A 26,211-nucleotide genomic window follows, 5' to 3' on the forward strand; every position below is an offset into this window, starting at 1 on the left:
AGCCCAAGACCAGAGCCTGTGCCCCAACCCTCTGGCCCTGCCTGGTGTAAGGGAGGGAGGAAAGAGGAGGAAGAGAGGACAGAGTGAGCAGGGGTGGGGCTTTGGAGAAGAGGCATGAAGGAGGCGGGACAAGAGTATCTGAATTTGAGGTAGATTCTGGATTGATCTTGTGCTTTAAAAGGTTGGAGACCACTGCTCTAGACTCGTTCTTGTACTTGCATATCTCTGAGTACAGGCAGTCCCCGGGTTACGTACAAGATAGGGACTGTAGGTTTGTTCTTAAGTTGAATCTGTATGTAAGTCGGAACTGGCGTCCAGATTCAGCCGCTGCTGAAACTGATCAGTTTCAACAGCGGCTGAATCTGGACGCCAGTTCTGACTTACACACAGATTCAACTTAAGAACCCCAGGCATCCCCAAGTCAGCTGCTGCTGAAACTGATCAGCGGCTGATTCCAGGAAGCCTGGGGCAGGGGCTTCCTGTAGTCAGCCGCTGGCCAGTTTCAGCAGCGGCTGACTTGGGGACGCCTGGGGCAGAGCAGCTGGGGTGCTGCCGGGTTGGTCCAGTAGCTCCCAGAGCGGCGCTACGGGACCAACCGGCAGCGCCCCAGCTGCTGTACCACAGGCGTCCGGAGCAAAGCCGCGGAGCACGGGGGCAGCGGGACAGCCCAGACGCGCCGTGGCTGTCCTGCTGCCCTCGGGCTCCGCGGCTTTGCTCTGCTTTGCTCCCCGTCTCCCTGGTCTGCAGACCAGGGGGCCGGGGAGCAAAGCAGAGCAAAGCCACGGAACACGCGGGCAGCGGACAGCCCAGACTCCTTTGCTCTCCGTCTCTTTGCTCTGCTTTGCTCCCCATTTCCCTGGTCGGGGAGCAAAGCAGAGCAAAACCGCGGAGCACGCGGGCAGCGGACAGCCCAGATGCGTCTGGGCTGTCCGCTGCCCGCGTGTTCAGCCGCTTTGCTCTGCTTTGCTCCCCGTGCCCCTGGTCTGCAGACCAGGGAGACGAGGAGCAAAGCAGAGCAAAGCCAAGGAGCACGCGGGCAGCGGACAGCCCAGACGCATCTGGGCTGTCTGCTGCCCGCGTGCTCCGCCGCTTTGCTTCCTCTCCCTGGTCTGCTGGAGACCAGGGAGACGGGCCCCGTTCGTAACTGCGGATCCAACATAAGTCGGATCCGCGTAACTCGGGGACTGCCTGTAGTTTTGCATGATATCCATTCAAGCCATGAAAGCTGGCATTTTTAAAAGGGCTCAGTATTGACCTAACTCTCTGGTCAATAGAAGCTCTGCCATTGACTTTGATGGGAAATGTTTGGCAGAGTTGAGTGTGTTTGAAAATCCCACCATATCACAGAAATACTTTTTAAAACAGTGTAACAAAAGGAGGGTTTAACAATAGATGAATCTTTTGATCCAAGGTACTATAATTGAAAATGCTCAGAATTTGAACATTTATTGGCTACAAGGGGAGTGTTCAGTAAGTATAAGTGATACTAAGTAAGCCAGAGTATCTGTAAATAGGTTTAGATGGTCTTAATAGAAGAAACGAACTCAGTAGGTTGCATATTCAACAAAAAGTCTCTCAGAAAGTTACTGAAATTCAAATGACTTAAAGGTGCAAATTGCACTACTCCAGAACCCAAACTATACCCAACACTATAGAGGGTCTGGAAAAGAGTAGTTTATAGTCTTAGAAGTGGGTTTTTTTTTTCTCCTTTTGCTGGCTAATGGCAGTATTTCACAAAGATGAATTTGAAGGTTGAAATAGAATATATATAATTGTATATTTCAAATGTGTGAAAATCTTCATTGACACTTTATGAACATAATTTAAACATATAGGGTGTGTCTAGATTACAGGTTTTTTTCAAAAAAACTTGACTTGCGTCTAGACCACTGCTGCATTCTTTCAAAATTAAATCAAAAGAACGCGGCAGTTTTTTCAACTGCAGAAAACCTCATTTTAGGAGGTATAATGCCTTTTTTCAAAAATGCTCTTTCGAAAAAAGGCGTTATCGAACTCAAACAGTTCTTTTTTTGAAAGAAAGCATCCAGACTGCCTGGGTGCTCTCTTTCGAAAAAGCAGCTTTCCTTTTTGAGAATACTGGTTGCTGTCTAGATACTCTCTTTCGAAAGAGGCTTTTTCAAAAGATTATTTCAAAAAAGCCTCTTTCGAAAAAGGCTTGTAGTCTAGACGTACCCTTAGTTACTAGATTCAGAAAATGAAAATTAATGGTATGAATTATTTAGCTAACACTGCACTTTGCCCCAGAATCTGGTGTTTATTATTGTGAGTTTTAGCAGGAAACAGAAGCAGTATCAATTGAGAAAACATTTCTTTTCTGAACGGAGAACAGTATGGCTTTCTAGTTTCTAAGTGGGGAACCTGGTTCTTTGGTTTCTTTGTTCTTAGTTAGACTACTCCCAAGCTATTTTAGTTGAACATTTTACATACTAATGGAGCCTAGGGAAGTGCAGTTGGCAGCTGTTCATGGGATAATAATGAAACACACTGTTTAGTACTGCATATTGCTGCTGTAAAATGCGGGAAGTATTTTATAGATACTATGGTGAGCAGAGCTGTATCCATTTTAAGTGGTGTAAGAGCATGAACTATGAGTGAGGAAGTTGTGTTTTCATATGAGAGTAACTGATGATAATGATTTTGTTTTTGCAGGTAAAGAAAACGTGCACAGAATCAGATGTTTCAGAGGTTCAGAATTCCAGGTACAGTAACTAAAAAAATACTTGATGAGAAGAACATGATTATGTGAAGTAATACTGAAGCTATGTAGAAAGGGCTTGAGAGATTAGTATTGAGAGTTAATGAGTCTGGCTAGATTACTTTAAATGTAGTATTTCATCCCAGAGGTTGTATTGTTTTCTGCAGTTACTGATAAAAATTGAAATTGGGGGATAGAGCGGGGAAGGGAGGGATGGAGAGAGTTTTGATAGTATATTAACAGTGATTTGTCACCTTCAGTTTAGAAGCTAATCCCATTTAAAACAATAAATAAAGTTGGTAGATAAGTTATTTTGTTTCCATCTCTTTCCGCACCTGATTGTTGTCATTCATTTAGTTTCCTTTTACTTTTAGTGTCAGCACATCAGTTTTTATTTGGTCAATGACTCTTTTATCAGTGGGGTGTGTTTTTATTATTTTACTTGTGCAAAATATGCTAATGTCTATATCTTAGAAAAATGACATTCCTTCTTCCAAAAGGATGTATTAAAATGCAGTGATTCCTAATTGTATGTCTAAGTGGAAAAGGAAATTAATTTAACTTAAATGAAGTCACTAGTTCTGTCTATATTTTGGACAAGTGATGCAATAATTACTGCAAATGTGCCATCCAGCATGTACATATTTGGTACTTATTCAATTTTTAAGAGACAGGACATTGTTTTGTCTAAGATTTGTGGTATGAAATATTTTATAGGCTGCCTTTATTTTTTTTTACATGAGCTATATTTCGGTTTCACAGGCGGAAAATGTTTAATACAAATAGAAAAACAAAATAAACCTAAAGTAACATTAACAATCTGTTAACACAAAAAACCACAACCCCCACCCCTAAGAAATTAAAAATTATTGAAACATAACTGTTCTTACATCTGAGTATTGCACCTTTAATGTTTGCAAAGCCTGTGGTTGGTTGGGACCCAATAATGCCTATGGACAATGGAATAGTTGTAAGTAGTGCTCTATGGCATGTCAGAATTTGTTTGATTTGCTTTTCACATTACAGTATTCAGTTGCACACGCATAGCTCCCATTGGGTTCAGTAGGAGTTGAACAGACTGAGGCCTGATCTTACTTCTACAGAAGTCCATGGGGAATTTGCTATTGATTTCAATGGGAGCTGCTTTGAACCTTCGATTCCTATTAAATAATCCTTCCCATTAGTATTTTTGACTGACAATTAAGTTACAGTTTTAAAAAAACCCTCACAGCTCTTTATAAGTACTTTCAATAGAATTAGGGTCCTGAGTCTGCAGAGCACTTGAATATAAGCCTACCTTTAAGCACATGAATATATGGGACTCTTTATATATTTGAAATTATCCACATGTTCAGCAGCTTTGGTCAGTCAGGGCCTTGTATTGTAACAAGTGTAAGGGTACTTCATGACCCAATATACTTTCATAATCCTGACACTATTGTGAACATTCTGTTGAACTGTAGTTCTGTTGATCTACTATATAAAATAAATCTAAGAAGTATTTTTTCTCTGAACCATGACCAACAAACACTGTGAACAATTAAACTGTAAATCTGGTAAAATTTAATTTACTGAAAAAAAAAAAGGAAAATTTTGAACAAAAAATATGTATACTATGTCCTCCTTATATCAGGAAACTTCTTTTAAGCCAGATATAGTTTAAATGAAAGGGAATGCTCTTGGTGTGAGAGTTTCTGATGATGTGAATATAGCCAGAAGCAAATTTTGTGCCAGTTTGATATAAGATGCAACTGTGGTCTTAGAATGGAATCTGAGAGAGACCTTTGACAAGTGTGTGCTAGAGGGCACTACTATATCTCCTGAAGTTTTAATGTCTAGAGCAAGGTAATTCTTCTCCAATACATCTTAAATGAAAACATTGCACATAAAATGAAACATCAGCATAAAAATGAATGCTGGAGACATGTTGCCTTATAGAATGGCTGCTGGCTTGGGACTCAAGGCTAATATCATTCATTTATTTAGCTAGCTTTATAGTGTGTTGGTTTTGGATTTGAATCTATTACAATAAATGCAGATGGAAAGTGTTTTTACAGTAGGGAAGTAATTAAATTGGGTGTGGGAACTTTGTCAGGAGAATTCTTGGAGTGACATGTGTGTATCAGCATATTCTTTGTCTTACTTGGCGTTGGTTCCTCTTTTAGTAAGAAACTTTCAAGATACAGATGTGACTGGTAAATTTGGGCAAAGGAAATCTACTAGCCTATATTTCATAGAAGTATCCTGCCATATGTGTGATAAAGCTCAAACATCAACAGTAGGGATCTCAACAGGTAATCGACTTCATGATTAACCGATAAGTCTGGGGGAGAGAGAGCAGGTGCCTGTGAGGAGCTGGCTTTATGCCGTCTCCTTGTGAGTACCAGATCCACCTACAGAGGCAGCAAGGGGGTGGGCAGTCAGGAGCCAGTGCTGGGGGGAGCCGGCTTAAAAGCTGGTTCTCCTCCACCCACTCCCCCACCAGCTCTGCAGTGCTGCTTTGCCCCCATCAGAGGCAGCAGCATAGGGACAGAGGGAGCAAGGGAGGCTGCAACAAAGCAACTCTGTCCACAGCTTCCTGGGCTTGCCATAGACAGACGCTGATGTGCAGCGGCAGCACCTGTCGGGGAGTGGGGTCCAAGCTCTCAGCACACACAGGCTGCTGCCACCCCATGCTGCTGCCTCTGTATTAGAGGCAAGAACACAGGGTGGCAAGGTGCTTTCTGGGAGTAGGGCCAGGAGTACACTAGCTGCTTAGCCCACCCCCAGGGACTATCTAATAGTAGTGTAGTCATGCGGTTACATGACTATTCAGTTACACAATTTCTAACATTCCTAATCAACAGCAGTTATTTCTCATGTATACAAAATTGTTATCCAGTTGATAGATGTTGAACACCACACTTGGGCAAGGACCTGGCTACAGTTATAAAATTTGCAAATTTGTTTTATAGGATGGTCTTCTCTAAGCACATGAATGCACAAAAAATGTGCATTAATCATTAATATCTTTCAATCACACACATATTTTGACCCATATATTTTCAAGCAAGGCAAAAGAATGTAGGCATGTGATAGCTTCCTGGGAGTGATTGATTATATCTCCTATGTGCTGTTTTGAAAATGTTTTCCTTTATCTCTGTCTAGGTATTTATGTTGCATCCATCTCTGTGGTATCTTGTGATAGCTAAATTATGAAATTATTTCCTTTGTCATAAAAAAATAAATTCTCAGATAGATGAGTTGATAGATTCCCAACATAAAAGCCCCTATAATTTAATTTTGGATTCACTGTTATTAAATTGATGGAGAGAGGGCATGACTTGATGAGAGTCATACTACCAATCAGCGGCAGAGTCAGCAATAGCACTGACTTTCAGTACACTCTTGTAAAGTCCAGATAATATGACCACATAATCAGATTAATCAGTCAGTAACCTTGTAGATGTAGTGCCCAGCTCTGACACTGCAGGTTAATCCCTGTTCCCATCCCCTCCCTTAGCAAACATGATTCCAATTTCCTCCCCCCATTTCCTGTTTGAACTTAGTTTATGTAGTAACTAGAGTTCTGCTTAGCTATACTGGCTTAACCAATCATTTTCCTGAAATTTTACTGACCAAGTCTAATACATTGTAACATCATTCTCTGACCAATTATATGCCACCATCTCGATTGATTCACACACAGCAAAATTAATTATACAGCAGACAGAAACAATTAAGGAACTAGATGGAAGCATGGGGTAAATATAAACAATGTAGAGCCTGTGAAGGGGAGAATGTCATCCCTTCTGTCTTGCTCAAAGACAGAATAGACTCAAAAAGATTCAAATAGTTTTTAGTGTTCTAGCCCCAGTCAGCATGGGCTCTTCGGCTCTTCACTCCACAGATACTCCTTTCCTCCCTGCCTGCTCTGCTGTTAAATCTCCATTTAATGGGGTTCTAAAGAGAGCTGTAATAGTGGAGCACCTAAAGGCATGACTTGTGCCATCTGGACTTATGTCACCAGCTAAGCCCTTGTAATCCATGGGTCAAGAGAACAGAACTCCTGGTTGTTGTTTTCCCTCTCTCTCCCTTTCTCTGATGGAGAGGGATGACAAATCATAGCCCACTGACGAATGAGTAAAACATTCAGTGAGCTCAGTGTCAGAGAGTTTCTTCTGTCTTGCATGAGGTAATCCCCCTCCAGGTAAGAACGGAGGCCAGAAACTTTATAAATACAGAGAGAAAATATGTAATGTGTGAGGATAGTATCTACGAATAAAAAGAACACTTGAAGACTTTGGGAAATAGTTTTCTGGCCTGTGGACAGAGGTCAGCTGACCTTGAATTATTTCTGAAAATACTCAGAGATGGTAAAAAGCCAACAAGCAAGCCTTCTATTACTCACAGGACCATGCAACTTCTTATTGATAAGGTTCAAGGAGGCACTTTGCTTTGCAAAATGCATGTAATGCTTTTATACATATTTTTTATTACAATTTTATAGGTCATTTGCCTAAGGATATACACTTTCTCCCCATTTACCCTTTTTTATTTGGTTTTAAATTCAAAAAAGTAGGAAAACTGGAAAGAGAAACTGCTCATAAGGAAATTCCAATGAAAACTTCTACCAGACACTACAGTGCAACACTGTCACAAGCACACTAACAGTTACATTAGGTATTCTCAATTAGACAAAGCTCATCTCAGAGTATGTGGTTATTCAATAACGCATGTCCCCCACCAAAAAAAAAAAAAAAAAAAAAAAAAAAACCCTGCCAGTCTCCAAGTAAACAATGTGATAAAGAAACACAGTTGCCAGCTAAACCATTTGAGATGTTTTGAATAGAACTGAGGATTTTTAAAATACTACATAGGTCTCCAATATTTCACCAAAATTAGAGCCTCCACTAGCTAACATAGCAGTAGTTTCAGTATATAGGGGGGGGGGGGGGGGTGGAGAGAGGGGGAGGGGGAGGGGGAGAGGGAGAGAGAGCTGTTTATTTTGTTACTTGCCTCAATTTCCTGCCAGCTTTTGTTACTCTCTGGGGGTACGTCTACACTGCATCCCTAGTTTGGACTAGGGATGCAAATGGAGACGACCGAAGTAGTTAATGAAGCAAGGATTTAAATATCCCACGCTTCATTAACATGATCTCGCCGGCGCACTAGTTCGAATCACAGTTGATTCGAACCAAGAAGGGCGCGCCGGGACGCGTTAGTTTGGACTAAAGCCCTTAGTCCGAACTAATGTTACTCCTCATTTTTTGAAGAGTAACATTAGTTCAGACTAAGGGCTTTAGTCCAAACTAAAGTGTCCCGGCGCGCACTTCCTGGTTCGAATCAACTGTGATTCGAACTAGTGCGCCGGCGAGATCATGTTAATGAAGCGTGGGATATTTAAATCCTCGCTTCATTAACTACTTCGGTCGTTTCCATTTGCATCCCTAGTCCAAACTAGGGATGCAGTGTAGACGTACCTTGGGTGTGGTATGCATAGCTTTCTCCAAAGCTTCTAATTAACACTCCTTTGTTCGTTAGCTAATTGGTTTGCTTGTGATACTGAATAGCTTTAAGAGCTGCATCTTTCAGGATCCTTCCTTTAGACCTAAACACACTGTCTCTATATCTTGTAGCCAGTAAACTGACCTGTATTTATAGTTTTGAGATATACTGATATAGCATTAGCCCATTACCTATCAGTCTTTATATCTTCATTAAAATAGCAGCAGCTCCCTTTGAAACAAGATAATGAGATCCTTTTTGGTGATGAGCATTTTTGGTCTCAATCAGGGCTTTAAGATACTGACATCCTTGGCAAATCTGCCCTGAATGTTGAAAGCAAGGAAGTATAGGGTTATTATAGGGGAAAGAACTGTGACTAATCATAATTATCATTTGATATAATTACGTATGAGACATCACATTTAAATGGAAGATGTACTCTGACAGGCATAACAGAAATGACTTAATTTTATTGAAACCGCCTTAATCAAGAATAGAAATAATTATTATCTTTCTGTCTTGAGAGTCTTTATCTTATTGTAATATTCTGTCCAGGGATGCGAATGACTTATTGGATAATCGACAGGCTAGTCGACTAGTCGCTTCCATCCCTCCTCCCCATACTGCCTCTATCAGAAAGAGGCAGCAAGGGGGGGAGGCAGGAAGAGGAGGGGTTGCTTCAAAGTGGCAGTGCCACATGGAGCCAGGGGCCAGACCCTGGGCTCCACATGGCGCTGCCACTATGAAATACCGCATGCAGCCCGGGGCCAACTGGGGTGTCCCCGGGCTGCATGTGGCATTTCAAAGTGACAGCGCTGCATGGAGCCCAGGATCAGCTGGGGACTCCCCTACTATCTCCAGGATCTGTACCACTTTGAAACACAGTGGGGAACACAGGGCCAGTGGGGGACTGCCACACTAGCCCCATGCTCACCGCAACACTTTCACCTTTGAAGTGTAGCATCAGCCCTAGGGTTGCTAATTGAATTGTCATGCAAATTGCATCAACTATTTGATTAGTCAATTACTCAAAATTTAACATCCCTAATTCTGTCCTATACCTGTTTAACAGACTGAGAGCTCACCTTGCATAGTCTCATTCAAAGCAGATCTCCTCTTCAATCTCTTTCCCTGCAGCTATTTATGGCTTCTACTAAGTATCATAGTGCTGGGACTTAGTTGCTAGCTTCAAATTTTCTATTGTGTAATCTAATCTGCATTTTGGGGCACACCAAATCTCTGAGCATGTCAGTTTGCATGGCATTAGAGCTTGGAGCAGCCCACTCTATTGCGATTGACCATAAAGCAGGTAACTCATCTACAACTGGTCTTGCTTGTCTGTGAGCAAGCAAGGATGTCTGTCTGTTTGTTCAACAACCTCTCCTAAATAGTAAGAGCTAGGAACACCTTATTTGGTATGCCACTTCCTCTTATCATAATTTAAAGAAAAGTGAGAGTTTGGTTGTTTCAGGACAATGGGATGTCCCTGGAATGCAATTATTTGTTATAACACAGAAAGGGATAGTTATACTATGTAATGACCACAATGGGGCAGCAAGGGGATAGAGTCGGGGACCAACTACAACCCTATTTCTGGCAGGAGGAGTCAGAGATGGAGGTGAGCTTCCCACCTGTCCCATAAAGCCTCTGCTGCAGTTAACTATGGTGAGTCACCCACCCGGGAAGCACGGCTCCTGCCATGGCTAGCCCAGGAGCTGCTGCCCAGGAAACATGGTCCCTGCCGCTTCCTGCACCTCTCCACATCCCCAACGCCCTGCCCTGAGCACCTCCTCACCCCTATCCCTAACTTCTGCACCATCCATATCCCATGCCCTGAGCCCTGGACATCCCTAAGCTCCTGTCCTGACTCGTGCACCTCCCACTCCACCAGCCCCCCTGCCTGAAAGACCGGAGCAATGCCGGGTAAATCTTCTAGTAAGTCTTTATTTACAAGGTCTGAGTCTGACCACAAAGAAAGGAGCGGGGAGTTATTAGATTGGCAGTCTCCAGAAATATGGAGAGGGATGGGAGGCAGCAGCATGGGGAGAAGCAGGGAGAGAGGCATCTCTCTGGGGAACTGCCCTGCACCCCACATGTAAACATGTAACCATTGAAAATTTCATCAGTTACATGTTTACCTAAATAAACACATTTTAACACCCCCTACTCCAGGCAACCCAGTTATCACCCTCAGTCTTTGACTCTGGCTCTGACCCTTGATATCTGGTCCCATATGTGCAGTTGCCTCCAGTACTTTTGTAGTGCCTTCAGGCATGGGCTTGCACCATGTCCATTCTTTTAGGTATGCATGAAAAAGCTGGTGACAGTATAATTCATGTGGAGCAGATTCATTCCAAGGAGAATGAATGTATATGCCAGAGTAAGCAATGACAGTGAAGTGTTGGCTTTATTTTTGTATTAGTGTCTTCTTTTTTCTTTAAAACTGTTTAATTCCAGGAGGGAATAAAAGCATCGTAAAAATATTTAGTTGCCAGGAAAATAGTTTAGCAACAGTCAGTTGGTACATCATGGATTTTTTTTTTTAAAAAAAGAAACGTATAAGCAACAGATACGCCAGAACAGATGTTTTGTATGAAAAGTTGGTAATAGAATTAAATAATTTGAAACTGAAAAGCTGATATAAATGGTTGTGAAAAGAAAGAACTAATGTTTTTAGTCAGTAATAGGGCCCAATTCTGCAAATACTTGACAAGGTAGTGTTTACTTCAATGAAAATACACTCAGTTGAAGCAACACTCCTAGCAGTAAGTATTGGCAGACCCGGGCCTCAGTCTTTCTGTCAAGATATTGGCACATGCAGTGTTTGTTGGCATCCTTTCATCTGCTCGTGCAAAAGTATCTCAATTTTCCAATTTTAAAATACTGTATTATGGAATAAGATTTCTATTAAATGAGTCCATCTGTAGATTTTTTTAAATTTTTAATTGATTTCTGTTTATTATTATTTACTGAAAAGTCAGTGCAACTATTTAGTCTATCTAAGGGTAAGTCCATCAAAATAATTTAATTTGTGAGATAGTTGTGCAAACGTGTGCAGTGGACCAAAACATAAAATTTGTGACAACTGTATTACAAAAATAAAGTGTTATTTTATTTTAGAAGCTATATCTCCATTAAAATGCCAATATCTGACTGTATCTAAGAAATTTGTAAAGACCCCTTACCTGTTGGCTATCCTTTAACATATAACAAAGTTAACTTCAGATTTTTAGTTTTACTATTATTACAGCAAGGACTGCATCCAAAGCTCACTACAGTTAGTTGGTGTCTTTCCAATGCTTTTTATTGGCTATGGATCAGGCCCCAAAAGAGTTCCATAAACATATGGAATAATAATTACATAAATTACTATAATGTATTTAGAGTACAAACAAAGTGGTATGGATGAATCATGGAGAATAGTTCAAATGGCTTATGTTCACAGATTCATGATATGTGTGTGTCCTTATTCACAATTTTTTGATGCAGCCCTACATATTTAAGGTTTGCTAGAAAAGAAAACTCAATTTATTAAAATCATGCACAAAGTCTCTACCTCTGCACCTTTATTAATGATTTCTGGACATCATTCCAAGGCCATAAATGTCAATGAAAAGATTCCCATTTGACCTGAACTTTGGCTCAAGCCTGGTAAAACTTTGTAAGAAACAAGAAAAATGGGACACATTGTGAAAGATGCTTTTTAACATAGAAAATTCTCTTTCAAACAATTTACATATAACAGAATTTATGTACAGTGAAATGGTAAAAAACCTGATATAAAAATAACTGAATCATTTATCAAACAGCTACTTGAACTTCAAGTACCTTACTACTGGCTAATACCTTATGATGTGAGGATTTTACACCAAAACCTTATAAAAATATAATATAAAAGCAAACCAATCAGCAGCAACAATAACCAAAATTACATTTGGGGATAGGAGAGTCCTCTCTCTTTTTTTTTTTTTTTTTTTTTTTTTTTTTTAAAGGCGCTCCCATCTTTGTTTTTCTTTAACTGTTGGTGAGATTTAACCATTATGTATGTGAACTGTGATGTAATGCACACAGTGCATGTTGCAGTTTTTAAATACAAAGAGTTTATTACGCTGCACAATTTTTTTCCCCCTTATAATATTCAGTCAGCCTTCCTCTCACCTGGATATGTGAAATCTGAGTCCATGGAATACTGGTTTGAGTGATGGCTTCAGTTTTTTTTATCCTGTACTTTTCCAAATGAATGCATGAAAAGCAAACTTAGTTATCATTGTTACTGCTTATTATTCAGACTCAAGCAAACAGCTCTCCTTAAAATGGCCTTAAAATCAGACCATTCGTTAGCATGACGGGAGAATGCATCCACTATCAGTTTTATTGAAATTGCAGTAAAACTGCAGTAAAACAGCCCCTTAGTCCAAGCCCCTAGAATGTGACTCAGCTGGCATGGGCCAGTTGTGGATTTTAATTGCACTATAGACATATCCTTATTGCAGTGGTTCTCAACCAGGGATCTAGGGTCTCTTGGGGTGGAGGTAAGGGCTGCCACCAGATATGGGGGTGGACTTGATGGGGCCCAGGACAGAAAGCCAAAGTCACACAACCTTGGATTGAAAACTGTGCACTTAACTTCGTTGGGCGCTCTGTGGGGCAGGCCTACTTGCTACCCCCTAATGCTGACCCTGACTCATATGCAGAAAACCAGTTGTTGGTGTTATGGCATAACTAGGCTATGGAATTTTTATAGCATGTTGGGTGGGGGTGGGGAGGGGCTCAAAAAGAATCCGTTGCCTTATTGGATCAGTTTTTTTTGGTGAGAGAGACAACCTTTTTAACTTACACAGAGCTGTTCTTCTGGTCTGGGAAACATACTCAGTGAAAGACATGGTGAAACAGATTTTTTTAACATAAGTAAGTAACATGTTTCAAGGGACCATTCAAGGTGAAGTTGTAGGGAGGGCGAGGAGAGAAAAGGTATCTGTCAGGGATTGTTGTTAGGGGATTACAGATTGCTGTAATAAATCATAAATCCAGTGTCTTTGTTCAGTTTGTGATTTTTAATGTCTAGCAAAGTTATGAATTTAAGATCCCAGGCTTGTCTTTTGAACATGTCATATAGGTTTCCTTTGAGAATGAGGGAAACCTGTATGACATGTGCAGATCAAATATAAAATGATGGCTTTGTGAAAGTAATGTAAATATGACATTATTTCACACATTTTTTTCAGTCTGTGCTGAACAAGATTATCCAGCTCTTGTTTTGAATTCAGCTGGATTCACTCACAATTAAACATGGTCTTTTGTGCTTTGCTACATGGGGGTCTTTCTGAGCCTCTCTTCTGGGGCTAAGTTTGAAAATGCTATTTGGATGTTGACACCTGTCCACAAGAAACCAGATCGAAATGGCATGATGCAACAGTAATATTTTAATTTAATTTCTATGTAAGGTGGTGGGTTAAAAAGTTGGTGGTAGTTGGATAAGTGGCCTCTTTGACAGTGGTAGTGACTTCATATATAATGTTGTGTCTAGCAATCTGTTTTAAAATGCTTTCAGAGCTCCTCCCCAGTGTACCTTTTAACAAGAATAACATTTTGCTAAAGTTGCTCTAAAATATTATAATGAAAAATAACTAAATATTTTAAAATATTGAAATAACCAGTGAGAATAATTAATTTATAATTGATTTCACAATTTAATAATGATGCTGACATAAAAATTCACTATGCAAATCTTGCAGTCTTAACTCTGATTCATGAGACACTTATGACATTTCTTTTATCACGTTTGTATTAATTTACAAGTACCAAAATACATCAGTTTATATAAATTTGGTTTGGGGTCTGAGCTGAAAAATCTGGGGGGAAAAAAAACCCCCAAAAACCCCAGGGGTCAGATCGATATAGAAATTCTTTGGTTTTTTTCTTGCCAAAATAAAAGCAAAAATAATTTTTGGATTAATGAAATATTTCAATCTAAATGAAAAATTGAATCTAAAACTAAAAGTTTAATTTGGAATTAACTTATTTATTTTACCCAAAGCATTTTTGTTTATTTTGGGGGAGTTTTTTTTTTTACCATCTTTTCATTTAGAAATATCATTAATTTAATTTGTAAATGTCTTTAAAAATGAAAAGTTCAAAGGATTTAATTTCAAAATTTGCCTTTTCTGAGCACAAATTGAAGTTGTAGCATATAATACCATTACCTTTTAAAATACACACACATATATAATATTTGTGTGTTTATTTTAAATAGTGTGTCATAAATGTTGGGCACTTTGGAAACATTCAAACATTTTTAATTTAAAAAGATATTTTGGACTGAAACTGTTGACCAAATTTAATACAAATTCAAAACTTCAAATTAAATATTTGTCAAAAAAAATCCCTAGCCCATATCCTGCAAACATTGGTGCTTAACTTTAAGCAAGTGAGTAGTTACACATGTTTCAATGGAACTACTCACATGCTTTAAATTAAGCACATACTGTGCTTAAGTTAAGCACTTAATACTGTGCTGCATCAGGGCCAAAGTGCTCTGTATCTTGCTATATTGTATTCTTTAATAATACTTTTGATAGTTAATGTTGTGAAGCTCTTAACATTTTTTAGGAAGAGGGTACGTACTATCTTTTGAGCAGAGGAATAAATCCTAAAAATGTATTCTAAGTAATCATATTTATTCATAGGGCTGTAAATTCTATAATATCTTCCTTCCTTCCTTCTGGTCCCCAAACAGCCATTACAATGTCAACATCACGGTGTCCAATTTGAATTCGAGTCTCCCTCTTAAGCTAGGACTGCGATTCCCAAATTGTGTAGACATACCTACGCTATCTCTGGTTGAGTTAGTTCACTAAAGTAAGTGTGTGTGTGTGTGTGTGTGTGTGTGTGTGTGTGTGTGTGTGTGTGTGTTTAGCGGTAGAAGTAGTGGGAGGGTCTAGTAGCCCCTCTTATGTACCCATCAGAGTGGCTAACCCTGTCCTTCACTTGCAGGAAATCTTTGTTGTGTTGAGCAACACCATTTTCATATGTATAACTAAAACTTTTCTTTTAATTAGTGAATATATACTCTGCAACAGAAGGCCTTTTTTAGGTTTTTGGCTTTGCTTTTTTAATTTGCCATGAAGAACAATTTAAAAGCAGAAAAAGAGCAGTGTGATACAGAGATTCTTATAATATGGATTAAATCTTAATAGAGAGATTGCCTTGTCAATGCCTCCTGGGCACAATGGCATGGCATAACTTGGACAACTACCTCAGTTTGAGAACCAGTAAACTTGTTGAAATTGACTTCTGCTTAAAGAAGGAAAATGGATCTCTGGAGAGCTGCTTCCTGATCATTCCCGATGAGGATTTACTGTCTGATTGGTCATTCTATGTGTTTGCCCTCTTAAATACTTAAAAAAAATTCATATGATACATAACTAATATCATAACTCTTTTCAGTTCACTTGGCCTGCTTGAATTTTGAAAGTCTGAAACGTGAAAAAAACCTTATTTACTGTTTATTAAAGAAACATACTATTAATGTTTTAGTGTTGTGAAGATCTTGAAAATTTGTTAGGAAAAGGGTACGTAGGCAGAAGAATATATTCTATGATTATATTTTAAGTAATCGTATCTATTCCTGGGGCTTTTTATCATAAAGTTGAACTGGATTTTGAGCCAAGAAATGGTGATACTGGTTCATGAAGCCCAGAAAATGTAACAGCGAGAAGGAGTTCTCTTTCTTGCTTTTCTCCCTTTCCTCAGTCTATTTTTGCCCTTGTGGCATCAAATTACAGCAAAGCATAGGAGAAGTAATTCAGACTCCATGCCAGTTTCTCTGACCTTCTTGGATAATCCAAATATACTTGTGCCATAGACAACTTTAAATAATAAATGTGTTCAGTTCCAGTTACATTCTACTCCAAGGCCAATAAGTGGATTCTTAGTGGAATTTGTACATTAAAAAGGGGTTAGCCCTTTTATGTATATTTACACAAAAGTACATACTTGGATTTGGATTTTTCTTGCAAGTTTGGTTTGGAATTCCAGTTAAGAAAAATAGTCTCTGCTAGTTCCCATTTTTCTGTGTGCAGTTTTTTGGATGATATTTCATATTCTAGTCAGACACATTTCAGCCAGTATAAATGCCAGTCTACACTAGGTACTAAACATGTAATATCCCAATGTTTGTTTTTTTTAAATCCATTTGCTATATCTTGATCAGACATAATCAAATGGAGTCAATGGGCAACAGGTAATAAAAGAAAAGGTAAGAGTGATCCCAACATGTCTTCAATCTAAAGAGTAACCGTTAAAGAATATAGAAATCAAATGCAACAGAGGCAGTCATTAATATAGCATCTTCGTCTTCTGGTTTGTTTCATGAATGTGTATTTTAAATATATTTTTTTTATTTCTAGGTTCAATTGTCTTTTTTTTTCTTAAAACATAGGCAGTGAACTGTTGTATGAACTCAAGGAAATATGTGGCATACTTGGGCTTTCTTTACACACTATTTAATCAGATCACCATTCTTCATTGTCCCTACTTTGAATGGCAGTCTGGGGATCCAGATGACAACCTGTGGAAGATATTCTTCCAGAGACAGCATCTGGCTCCTTGGCAGATTCCTCAAGCACTTCTACTAATGGGTTTTGATTTGCCCATGGGTCTTTTATGTGGTTAGATTGCAGATGAGCTGTCTGCAGGCCTTTATCCTTTTGAATGTGTTTTAAAAAAAAAAGCTGTCATCCCATTCTTAGATATTTACACACCCTTTTCCAATTGATAAGATTCTTTATGAGTCCCGTAAGATCCCTGTGCATGATTCTTTGTGTAAGAAATGCCAAAGTTTTCCATAATTCCACATGTGCACCTTGAGTTGTGTTTGCAGTTCTGGATTAATTTCTCCAGTCTCACTGCCAAGTGATATAATTCAGCATGAGCTGAATCTTTATTATTGTCAGATTTCTTTGGGAATTACCCTATCAAATATCTAAAAGGGTGTTCCAAGGAGGTGGGAGAAAAAATTGTTCTCTCTGGCTTCTGATGATAGGACAAGAAGCAATGGGCTTAAATTGGACATTAGGAAAAACTTCCTAATTGTCAGGGTGGTTAAACACCGGAATAAGTTGCTCAGGGAGGTTGTGGAATCTCTATCTCTGGAGATATTTAAGAGCAGGTTAATTAGAAATCTATCAGGGATGGATGGTCTAGATAGTGCTTGGTCCCGCCATGAGGGCAGGGGACTTGACTCAATGACCTCTCAAGGTCCCTTCCAGTTCTAGTATTTTATGATTCTATATGATCTCTTTTGGAGCAGAGTAACTTTACCTCTCTTTGAAGCATGATATATACTTGCCTTCTATTATCCTCCCCCAGCCTTCACCCTTTGAACACCTATGTTCATATCTGAATTTGGTTACAGGTGAAAATGTGTGTGGTGGGCTCAATGTAGCCCTTAGGGAATCATTGTTTATTGCTTAGGTGAATCCCGGACTCGTGTATCAAATTTGTTGCAGGTCATAACTAGCAGCGCTGCATTAGGAAGTCACAAAGCACCCAAATAAAGCAATTCTATGAACAAACCTTTCTGCTAGAAATGCTTGCATGTTCAGAACAGTGAAGAAGGCAGTGAGCCAGAACATTTTTTTCCCTCTGAATTTGGTTTATGTTCTGTTTTGATTTACAGTTGAGCATCTGTATCATTCATTCTTTGTAGCCTGTACTTTATTTTCTTTGCTTTTCAGTATGCAATTACCAGTTCAACTTATTGGCTAACTAAAAGACCATACTGATAAAATTACACTGGTTTGGAATTGTTTTACTACTGTTCTCTCTTGGATTTTCCTTTCTCCCCTCCCTTCATTCTTCCTTTATTTTTTTTTAAATGTAGTTAAACTAAAATTTGAAAATGAAATAAACAGTAAATTCTTGCACTACTGTAGCTATTTGTGACTTTCTGAATCAATAATAAAACATTCATTCTCTTTTTAAGGTTTGTATACTGTACTGTGTTGCATGATAGTGACAGTGGATGAGGTAATATCTTTTATTAGACCACCTTCTTGTTAATGACAAGCTTATGAGCTCCACAGAGCTCTTCTTCAGGTCACTTGAGCCTAGGACGACCATGTCCACAATAACATTGCATAACAATATCAATGTCATTTTAATGTTAAATAAGTAACAATAAGGAGTTAAAGAATAATAGCTTTTGTAATTTAACATTTATATTACAATAACACTTAGTTGTTCTAATCAGGACTGGCTTGACTGTGTTGGGACCTATACAGACCGAAAGGGCAATACAGTCCTAGTACCATTAAGCTGTAGACTTTGTGGAGTTATACACATATCTATTGTACTCAGGTACATAAGCGTTCCAGGGACAGACCTTAAACAGGAACACTGTAGATAAGTTTCTTTGCTTACATTGCTATTTCCTGGGACAGAACTAGATTTTATATAAATACAAATAGTTAATTTTTAAGGGCTATGAGTTCCCAAACTGGGGGGGTGTACCCCCCTGGGGGTATCTGAAGAAATTCGGGGGGGGGGGGGAGCAAGGTGACCCAGCCACACACACACCCGTCTATCCCACCCCAAGTTTTGCTGCAGTTTTTTTGGGACGGGGGCGTGAGGGTTTCTCAAAAATCAAAAAGGGGCATGATGCCAAAAAGTTTGGGAACCACTGCTGAGGTGGATAACATACCCGACGGGGCTATAAGGACTTAGCTCTCTTAGGGTATGTCTACACTAGCCCCCTAGTTCAAACCAGGGAGGCTAATGTAGGCATTCGAAGTTGCAAATGAAGCCCAGGATTTAAATATCCCTGGCTTCATTTGCATCTTCCCGGGCGCCATGAGGAGTAACGGTAGTTCGAATTAGAGATCCTAATTCGAACTACCTACTCCGTGCCGTGTGTAGCCGCGGGCACGGAGTTCGAACTAAGGGGGATTTAAAAATGGCGGTGCCTGGGAAGATGCAAATGAAGCCAGGGATATTTAAATCCCGGGCTTCATTTGCAACTTCGAATGCCTACATTGGCCTCCCTGGTTTGAACTAGGTGGCTAGTGTAGACAAACCCTTATAGCCTTGCACAGGCTGCTTGGACCTTAGGCCCAGCTATGGAGGGGTACTGGGTTAGGTAGGGCATAGAGTGATTGATTGGAGTCATAGTTGTGTTACCACCCACACAAACACTGCCCCCCACATGCCAACCAGCTGAATTGATGCAGGAGGTAGCATAGCTTTGCTGCTGATATGGGCCAGTATCAGATTACCACCTTGCTCTCTTCCTGTGGACCAAAAGGGTAACTGAAGTGTTTGTCTGAGTCTTCAACTGCAAATATTTATCAGCTATTTTTTTTAAATTACCTACTTCACCCAAAATTAAAAAGATACAGAAAATCAATGAATATACTTACATTGTCAAGAGACTTAATCACTAAAAATGTTTTAAATGTGATTATTCATTACAATTAACTTCCCCTATTCTAGCTAGTGTACAGATAAAGTGTTCTCATTGACTAGACAAAGGAATTCTGTGTAAGACATCTAATCTGTGTGGATATCCAGTATGTTCCCATACTTATTACATATTTGAATGGAACATAAATTATTAGATTGTTGGCATGTGTTAATACAAGGCAAATAGAAAGCTGCCTTGTTTTGTTTTTTGTTTCCAATGGTATAGTAGTTGTCACTACCGTTAGAGAACAAAAATGATTGATTTTGACACAGGCTTTTCTCGAGCCAAGCATAATTTGCTTCATGTGAAGCAGTCTCTGTGGAGTTCTAATGTCACTGGTAGCAGAGGTTCATAGCACATTTAACTTTTAAGGGGAATTTCATTGTTAAGTGTGATGTGTTAATGTTTCCCATGTTAAACCTGTTTGACAGTAATTCTCTGTATTTGATATTTACAAAGACTGATGTAGTATATTTGCTTTAAACAATGGAGTTTAAGTATAGTATTAAGACACATTTGGTAACTGCTGAGGCATACATTAATTGTGATAATTCAGCCCTATGAGGAGTGGATAAAGTTTTTGTGGGTTCCTAGGGTGGAAGCAGGAAAGGGGAGCTGAATCTGGGACAGTTACCTTGAGAGACCCCTTAGGATGGAGAGAGAGATATTTCGAGCTCTAGTTTAAAGTGAAAGAGGCTTTTCAATTTAGGAGGATCAGGAACACAGGCCATACCCAACAGGAATGAAACATTTACTTGGTGAAATCCTGACTCCATTAAAATCAATCAACTCCCAAAGACTTTAGTGTGGCTAGGATTTTGCTGATTATATGACTTTGGATGCAATTAAAATTATTTCTCAAATTACCCTATTTGATAAAATGAAAGTTATCGAATCAATATGTTGCTGACACACTCAAGAACAACAAATTCCTGAATTCTACACCATAGTCTGTTTTAGGCTAGAAAGGAGATACGTATTTATGCTCTCTCCTAACATGAGAAAGGTAGTCAGGAAATCAGGTAGCAGAAGAGACGTGTCCAGAGATCACTAGTTCTCTTTTGTTTGGGGATGAGGAGTGGCAGGGGCCTCTTAGGCCCTCTTTGTGCCACCTATATAGGTCCATATAGCTAATCTGTTGAAAAGATAACTGTTGGCCAGAGAAGGGCACTCCAGTGTGTCATCTCTCAGGCCTCCACCCACATGTAGGAATGAACATGCTGCCGCTAAAGAATTCTCCACCACTGAAGTAGCCATGTAAAAAGCACAGGGTCTTTTCTGTGATCCCAGAATGGCAACAAGTGGCTTTGAAGATTTAAAGGACTAAATGCTTAAAACAGTTTGAAATGTAGAAGTTCAGATATAGGCCCTCTTTTCCTTTGTTTATCCCAAAGTTATCTCCTCTTTGAGACAATCAGCCCATTATAGCTGTTAATTTCAGTTACAGACAGATATACCATCATGCAATAATGCAGGCCTGCTTGAAGTTTCACCGATTTGTTGTGAAATCAATTCATTGTTTTTAAAAGATGCAGAAAAAAATGTCACCTTTCACTCAAACTCCTGCAGACCGATCCTGGGCCTTTTAAATCATTTTTTATAAGATGCAGTTTTGAACCATACTAATAAAGAAAGGACAGTTTATCAATTATATATATCTACAATACATTTGAGAAACTTTGTCGGTGTGTGTGTGTGTGTGTGTGTGTGTGTGTGTGTGTGTGTGTGTGTGTGTGTGTGTCCAAGAACTTCTCCTATATGGTGAGAGCTAGGGTTACCAAATTCAGTACAGGCTGGACCTCCCTGGTTTGGCATCCTTGGGACCTGACCAGTCCCAAAAGAGGGAGTTTGGTGGACCAAGGGAGCTCAGCCCCTCAGGCCACCAGGTTTCCAACCCTGCAGCCAACCCCAAAGTGCCAGGCTGCACTGCCCCAGGGCTGCCGGGACTCCATGACCAGCTTCTCTCTGCTAGGGCTCACTGATCCTAGGGGCTTTCTGGACGAGAGAGATTCAACCTGTCTTTCCTCTTACCGTAACATAAAGCAAGGTACGGGTTTGGATGTGCCAGGAAAATGAGATGTGCCTGGAATAGGATTGCATCTTATTAAGCCATACTAAAAAGAGAGAATAACCAGGCAGTTAAAAGGTGTTTGCAGGGGTGGCATGCCCCTTCCTGCTCCTGGACTGCCCGATCCCCAAATCACCTACCCCTTCTGAACTTTTCATCCTTAGCCTTACTCCAGAGCAATGTGTTAAATGAAGCATGTACATTTTCATTTTATTTAAAAAAAAAAAAAAAAATTGAGTTAATGATCTGAGCAACACTGGGTAAATCTAGTATACAATGAATTAAATACACTTTATTGATCAAAATTAGACTTTAGAAGTACTAGAACCTATCACCAACTCTTATATTTAAAAAAATCCTGGCTCTTAAACCCAATTAAAGCTAAGAAATCACTTGATCAAACACTCCAGTTTCATAATTGTCTATTGTAAGGACCATCATATGTTCAGAAAAGACTCAAACTTTTGGTAAATCTTGGGCACTTAACCCCATAATTATATGTCTAAATTCATGGCCCCATTGTAAGAGAAGGAAAGAATGATAGTGGAGTAAAGAACAGCAGAACTGTCCAAGCATAGCTCTGAAACTCTGTGCTTATGTCTACATTGGCCAGTCCTGTGCAAGAACAGATGCAAATTAGGCGCGGCAATGAATATCGCTGTGCCTTATTTGCATACTTAATGAGCCGCCATTTTGCACAAGGAGCTTTTGCGCAAGGAGCAGTGTACACTGCTCCTTCCTGCACAAAAAACCCCTCTTGTACAAGAGCCGTTCTGCCTGAAAATAAGCAGTGTACGCTGCTCCTTCTTGCGCAAAAGCCCCTTGCGCAAAAATGGCAGCTCATTAAATATGCAAATGAGGCACAGCGATATTCATCACTGCACCTCATTTGTCTATATTCTTGCACAAGAAAGAGCAATGTAGACGTAGCCTACAAGTCTATGGTTTCCTACCATGATCTACCATAAAAATACAAGAGAGAAAACAACACACAGCTACCTCATACATATTTGGAGGTAAAGGGAGAAGGACCAGGAATAAATCCTGTGACTAACAGCAGTGACTTTTTTTTTTACATAGTTTCTTATTTTGTTTCTAAGAATTACAGAAATTGCTAGATGTTGATCACTTTTGAAAATCTGTGTCGTTTAAGTACCTAAATAAAACTGTTGGGTATAGAGCTCTTTTGAAAATCTGTCCTTAGGTATCTAAATGTTGGATCCAAAAGCCTGTATTTAGGGACCTAAATAAGTGCTCTAATTTTAAAAAGTGCTGAATCTCCAGCCAGTCCCAGTAAATCTGAAGTTTTATCAGCACTTCTGACAAGCAGGAAGGTTCATATTTGGGGACCTAAATAAATTAAGAGCCTCATTTTAGGCACCCATTTTTAAAATCTGAGGCCCTTTTTTAAAATCTTGTGTTCATGTGTACTTCTGCTCACGCTTCAGGTGGAACACAGTAGCCTTTCTCTGAACTGCTCCTTTCTGTGTATCCCTTTGATTAAAAATGCTTTCTGACTAAACATCTAATATGCTGCGTACTGTCAGAAAGTAAAGACTCTGTCACAACCAACCCATCCCAAATTCGAACAAAATACCTATCAAGAAAAGGCTTTACCTTATGTTCTTTTGCACCAACCAGTCTCCAATGTCCACAACTTAAGTGTAAGTTATTTTATATTCATGAAATCTATTGAACATAGAGAACATTACTTTTCAGTGAGCTGGAAATTCATGTTTAAACTGGTTTTTTTAAGTAGTTTCTCTAGAGCTATTTGATTTTTATTTCATTTCATTTTGGCTTTAGATGAATGGTCTCTGATACAGTAAACCTGAAATATTTACTGCAAGTTACTTTTGTGTGTTGTCCACTCATGCAAAAATCCATTAAAATGAATTGCACGCTGAGTTTTCTATAACGTAAGGCAGTTTTCAGTAACTACAGTATACAGTATGGACATCCCTGTCAACTCAGTAACGTGTCCACAACAAATATCAACCTTTTTCATCCATCAGGTAGAAGAGTTTCAGCTTTTTTTCACATTAAAAGCAACCTTGTGGTTTGTATTCAGTTATATTTCAAAATACTTAATTTGGTGTACACTCATGCCTACCATGATCTAGAGATGTGATAGTATAGTCAATTAACCGATTAACTGATAAGTAAAAGCTAATCATTTAATGCTATAGACTACACATATTCCACACCCCCCACTAGTAAATATTTTAGTAGGCTGCTCAACAGCCTGGCTCAGTCCTGGCTTGCGCTGGGTCCAGGACTTAACCTCTGCTATAGCTCTACGTTTAAAGTATATTAGGAGCTGGGTGGACAGGCAGCCCAGTTCAGTTCTGGCACGCTCTAGGTCTGGCTCAGACACCCTCCCTCCCCGGATAGAGGCTACTACCATCCTGCACTACTGCCTCTGTATCAGAGGCAGCAGCACGAGGTGACAGGCAGTTGGTCCGCAAGGGGAGCTCATTTTTAAAATGGCTTCCCTTACAGATCAGCTCCTGCCTGGCACCCCACACTGCTGCTTCTGTATTCCCTGTCTGTGGGGGGAGGGCAGTAGCCCCTGTTTGTGGGGGGAGAGTTTCAGAGCTCCCGGAACCACCCCATGCAGCTTTCTTTGATACAGAGACAGCAGCACAGAGAGGCAGGGTACTCCTTGGGAGTGAGGCTGGAGTGCACTGGCTGCTTGCCCCTCCCTTGGGAATTATAGAATATTTGAGTAACCTATAAGAATTCATGAGGTTAATTGACTATTCGAGTAACTGTTATTTAACATCCCTACCATGATCATAACTGAGAATCCATTGAAAATCTCAATAAGTTAACCAGACCTTCTTCCTATTATAGAAATAGTCATATCCTGGACAAATAAAACCCATGGCCTTTCGCCTCTGATCAAATAGTGATAAGAGAGGGAAGTGTGGAGGAAAAAGTCTCATTTTTATGGACAAGAATAGAGGATCTCAGAATGGCAGAGTCTTGAATATAAGAATTAAGTCACTGAATCTAAAGGAGCGGATTGGGAAGGGGGCCAGAAAAGCATAATTTTTCTCAGGCAGTGAATGGCATAGTGAGTTTTAGTACATAGCTGGCTTTGTTGTTCAGCCTATTTTTTATATTTACATTTTAAGTAGTTTGCACTGTTGCATAAATTGGAAGTTAGATTCCTGTCAGGCTTTTCATGTAAAAATAATACTGTTGACATGATTTTTTTTCTCCTAGATTTAGAGCAGGGGTGTGGGCTTAAAGGGCCTCTGTGGGCCGGATTCAGCCCGCAGAGCAGATAGATCCAGCCTCTGGAGGTCCTGCTGCTACCCCGCCCCCAGGCCAATCAGGGCCTATGGACGGGGGGGAGCATGCAGTGCTTTGAGTCAACCCTGGCAGTTGACTCTAAGCTCCATGTACTGCGGGGCAGGGAGCAAGAGACTTCGTGCTCCCCCCATTTCCAGGCCAATCAGGGCCTGGGAGGAAGCACACAAAGTCTCTTCCCACCCTTTCCTGCAAAGAGCTCATGACCCTTGGAAGCACTGCGCACACCTTGCAGAATGGAGGCAGGGCAGGAGGAGACTTAATACGCTTTCCCCCACCTCCAGGCCCTGACTAGCTTTAGAGCAGGGGGAGCTTGCAAAGTCTCCTTCCACCCTGCAAGGAGCTCAGCACTGAGTAGCATCTGCAGGAGATTCTAAGCATGGCGCTCTCCTGCAGGGCAGGGGCAGATTTTGCATGCTCCCTCTGCCCCCAGGCCTGATTTATCTGCGGGGGGTGAGGAGGCCGGGGAAGAGTACATGAAGTCTTCCTCCTAACGCCAGGGGCACAGGCTGGTGGCTCTTTCTGGGGGAGGGCAGGGAACAAAGACTTCATGTCCTCCCCCACCCACAGACCAATCTGAGTCTGTGGGCGGGGAAGCATAGCAGTGTCTTAACCCTGCCGCTTCCACCTGAGCCCCACCCCTTCTGGGGCATCCCGTGGCCACTTCAAAAATTTCTGAAGTGGTCCCCAGTCAAAAATTATTGCCCACCCCTGAATGAGAGACTAGATAGCCCCCAGATTATGGCTATTTATGAAAGAAAAGCAGAGGAATAACCACAACCAGTGGCTGAACCAAGGAAAATCAACTAGAGAACCATCTTTGAACTGAGATCTCCACAAAATAAATAGCATTATTGCAAACTAAAAAGATATGAAACAAAATGGGCAATACTGATCTTCCTCAAGGTGTGACACCAATAGCCCACATAAATTTTCATTACAGTGATTTTGTTCCCATCTTATGTGTATAGATTATTCATTATGAATTTTCTTCAGCACTGTGAACTTAATAACATACCAGTTCATAATGACTCCTCCATAGTCATTGGATTGTGTTAGGGACCCTACAAAGCTGACCTATGTGGTGTATTTTGATCATTATAATTAAGGAAGGCTTGTGGAAAATTTTAGAGTTGTACTTCTCCATTTTGCTAACTTGCT

General features: G+C 40.1%; 1 protein-coding gene across 21 annotated transcripts in view; it reads left to right on the top strand.

Moving 5' to 3' along the window:
- EYA4 (EYA transcriptional coactivator and phosphatase 4) overlaps window positions 1-26,211 on the top strand; it is a 218,536-nt gene that overhangs the window by 112,971 nt on the left and 79,354 nt on the right. For 20 of the 21 annotated variants that reach the window (XM_075924215.2, XM_075924210.2, XM_075924201.2 and 17 more), the window contains one exon: window positions 2,671-2,720. The exons of the other annotated variant lie outside the window; for it this stretch is intronic. In XM_075924215.2, the coding sequence (XP_075780330.1) occupies window positions 2,671-2,720 (50 nt within the window). The remainder of the gene's footprint in view (window positions 1-2,670; window positions 2,721-26,211) is intronic. 21 annotated transcript variants of the gene reach the window in all.

This window comes from Pelodiscus sinensis, chromosome 3 (genome assembly GCF_052426305.1).
Source record: "Pelodiscus sinensis isolate ZL-2025 chromosome 3, ASM5242630v1, whole genome shotgun sequence".
In the NCBI taxonomy this organism is placed as follows: Eukaryota; Metazoa; Chordata; order Testudines; family Trionychidae; genus Pelodiscus; species Pelodiscus sinensis.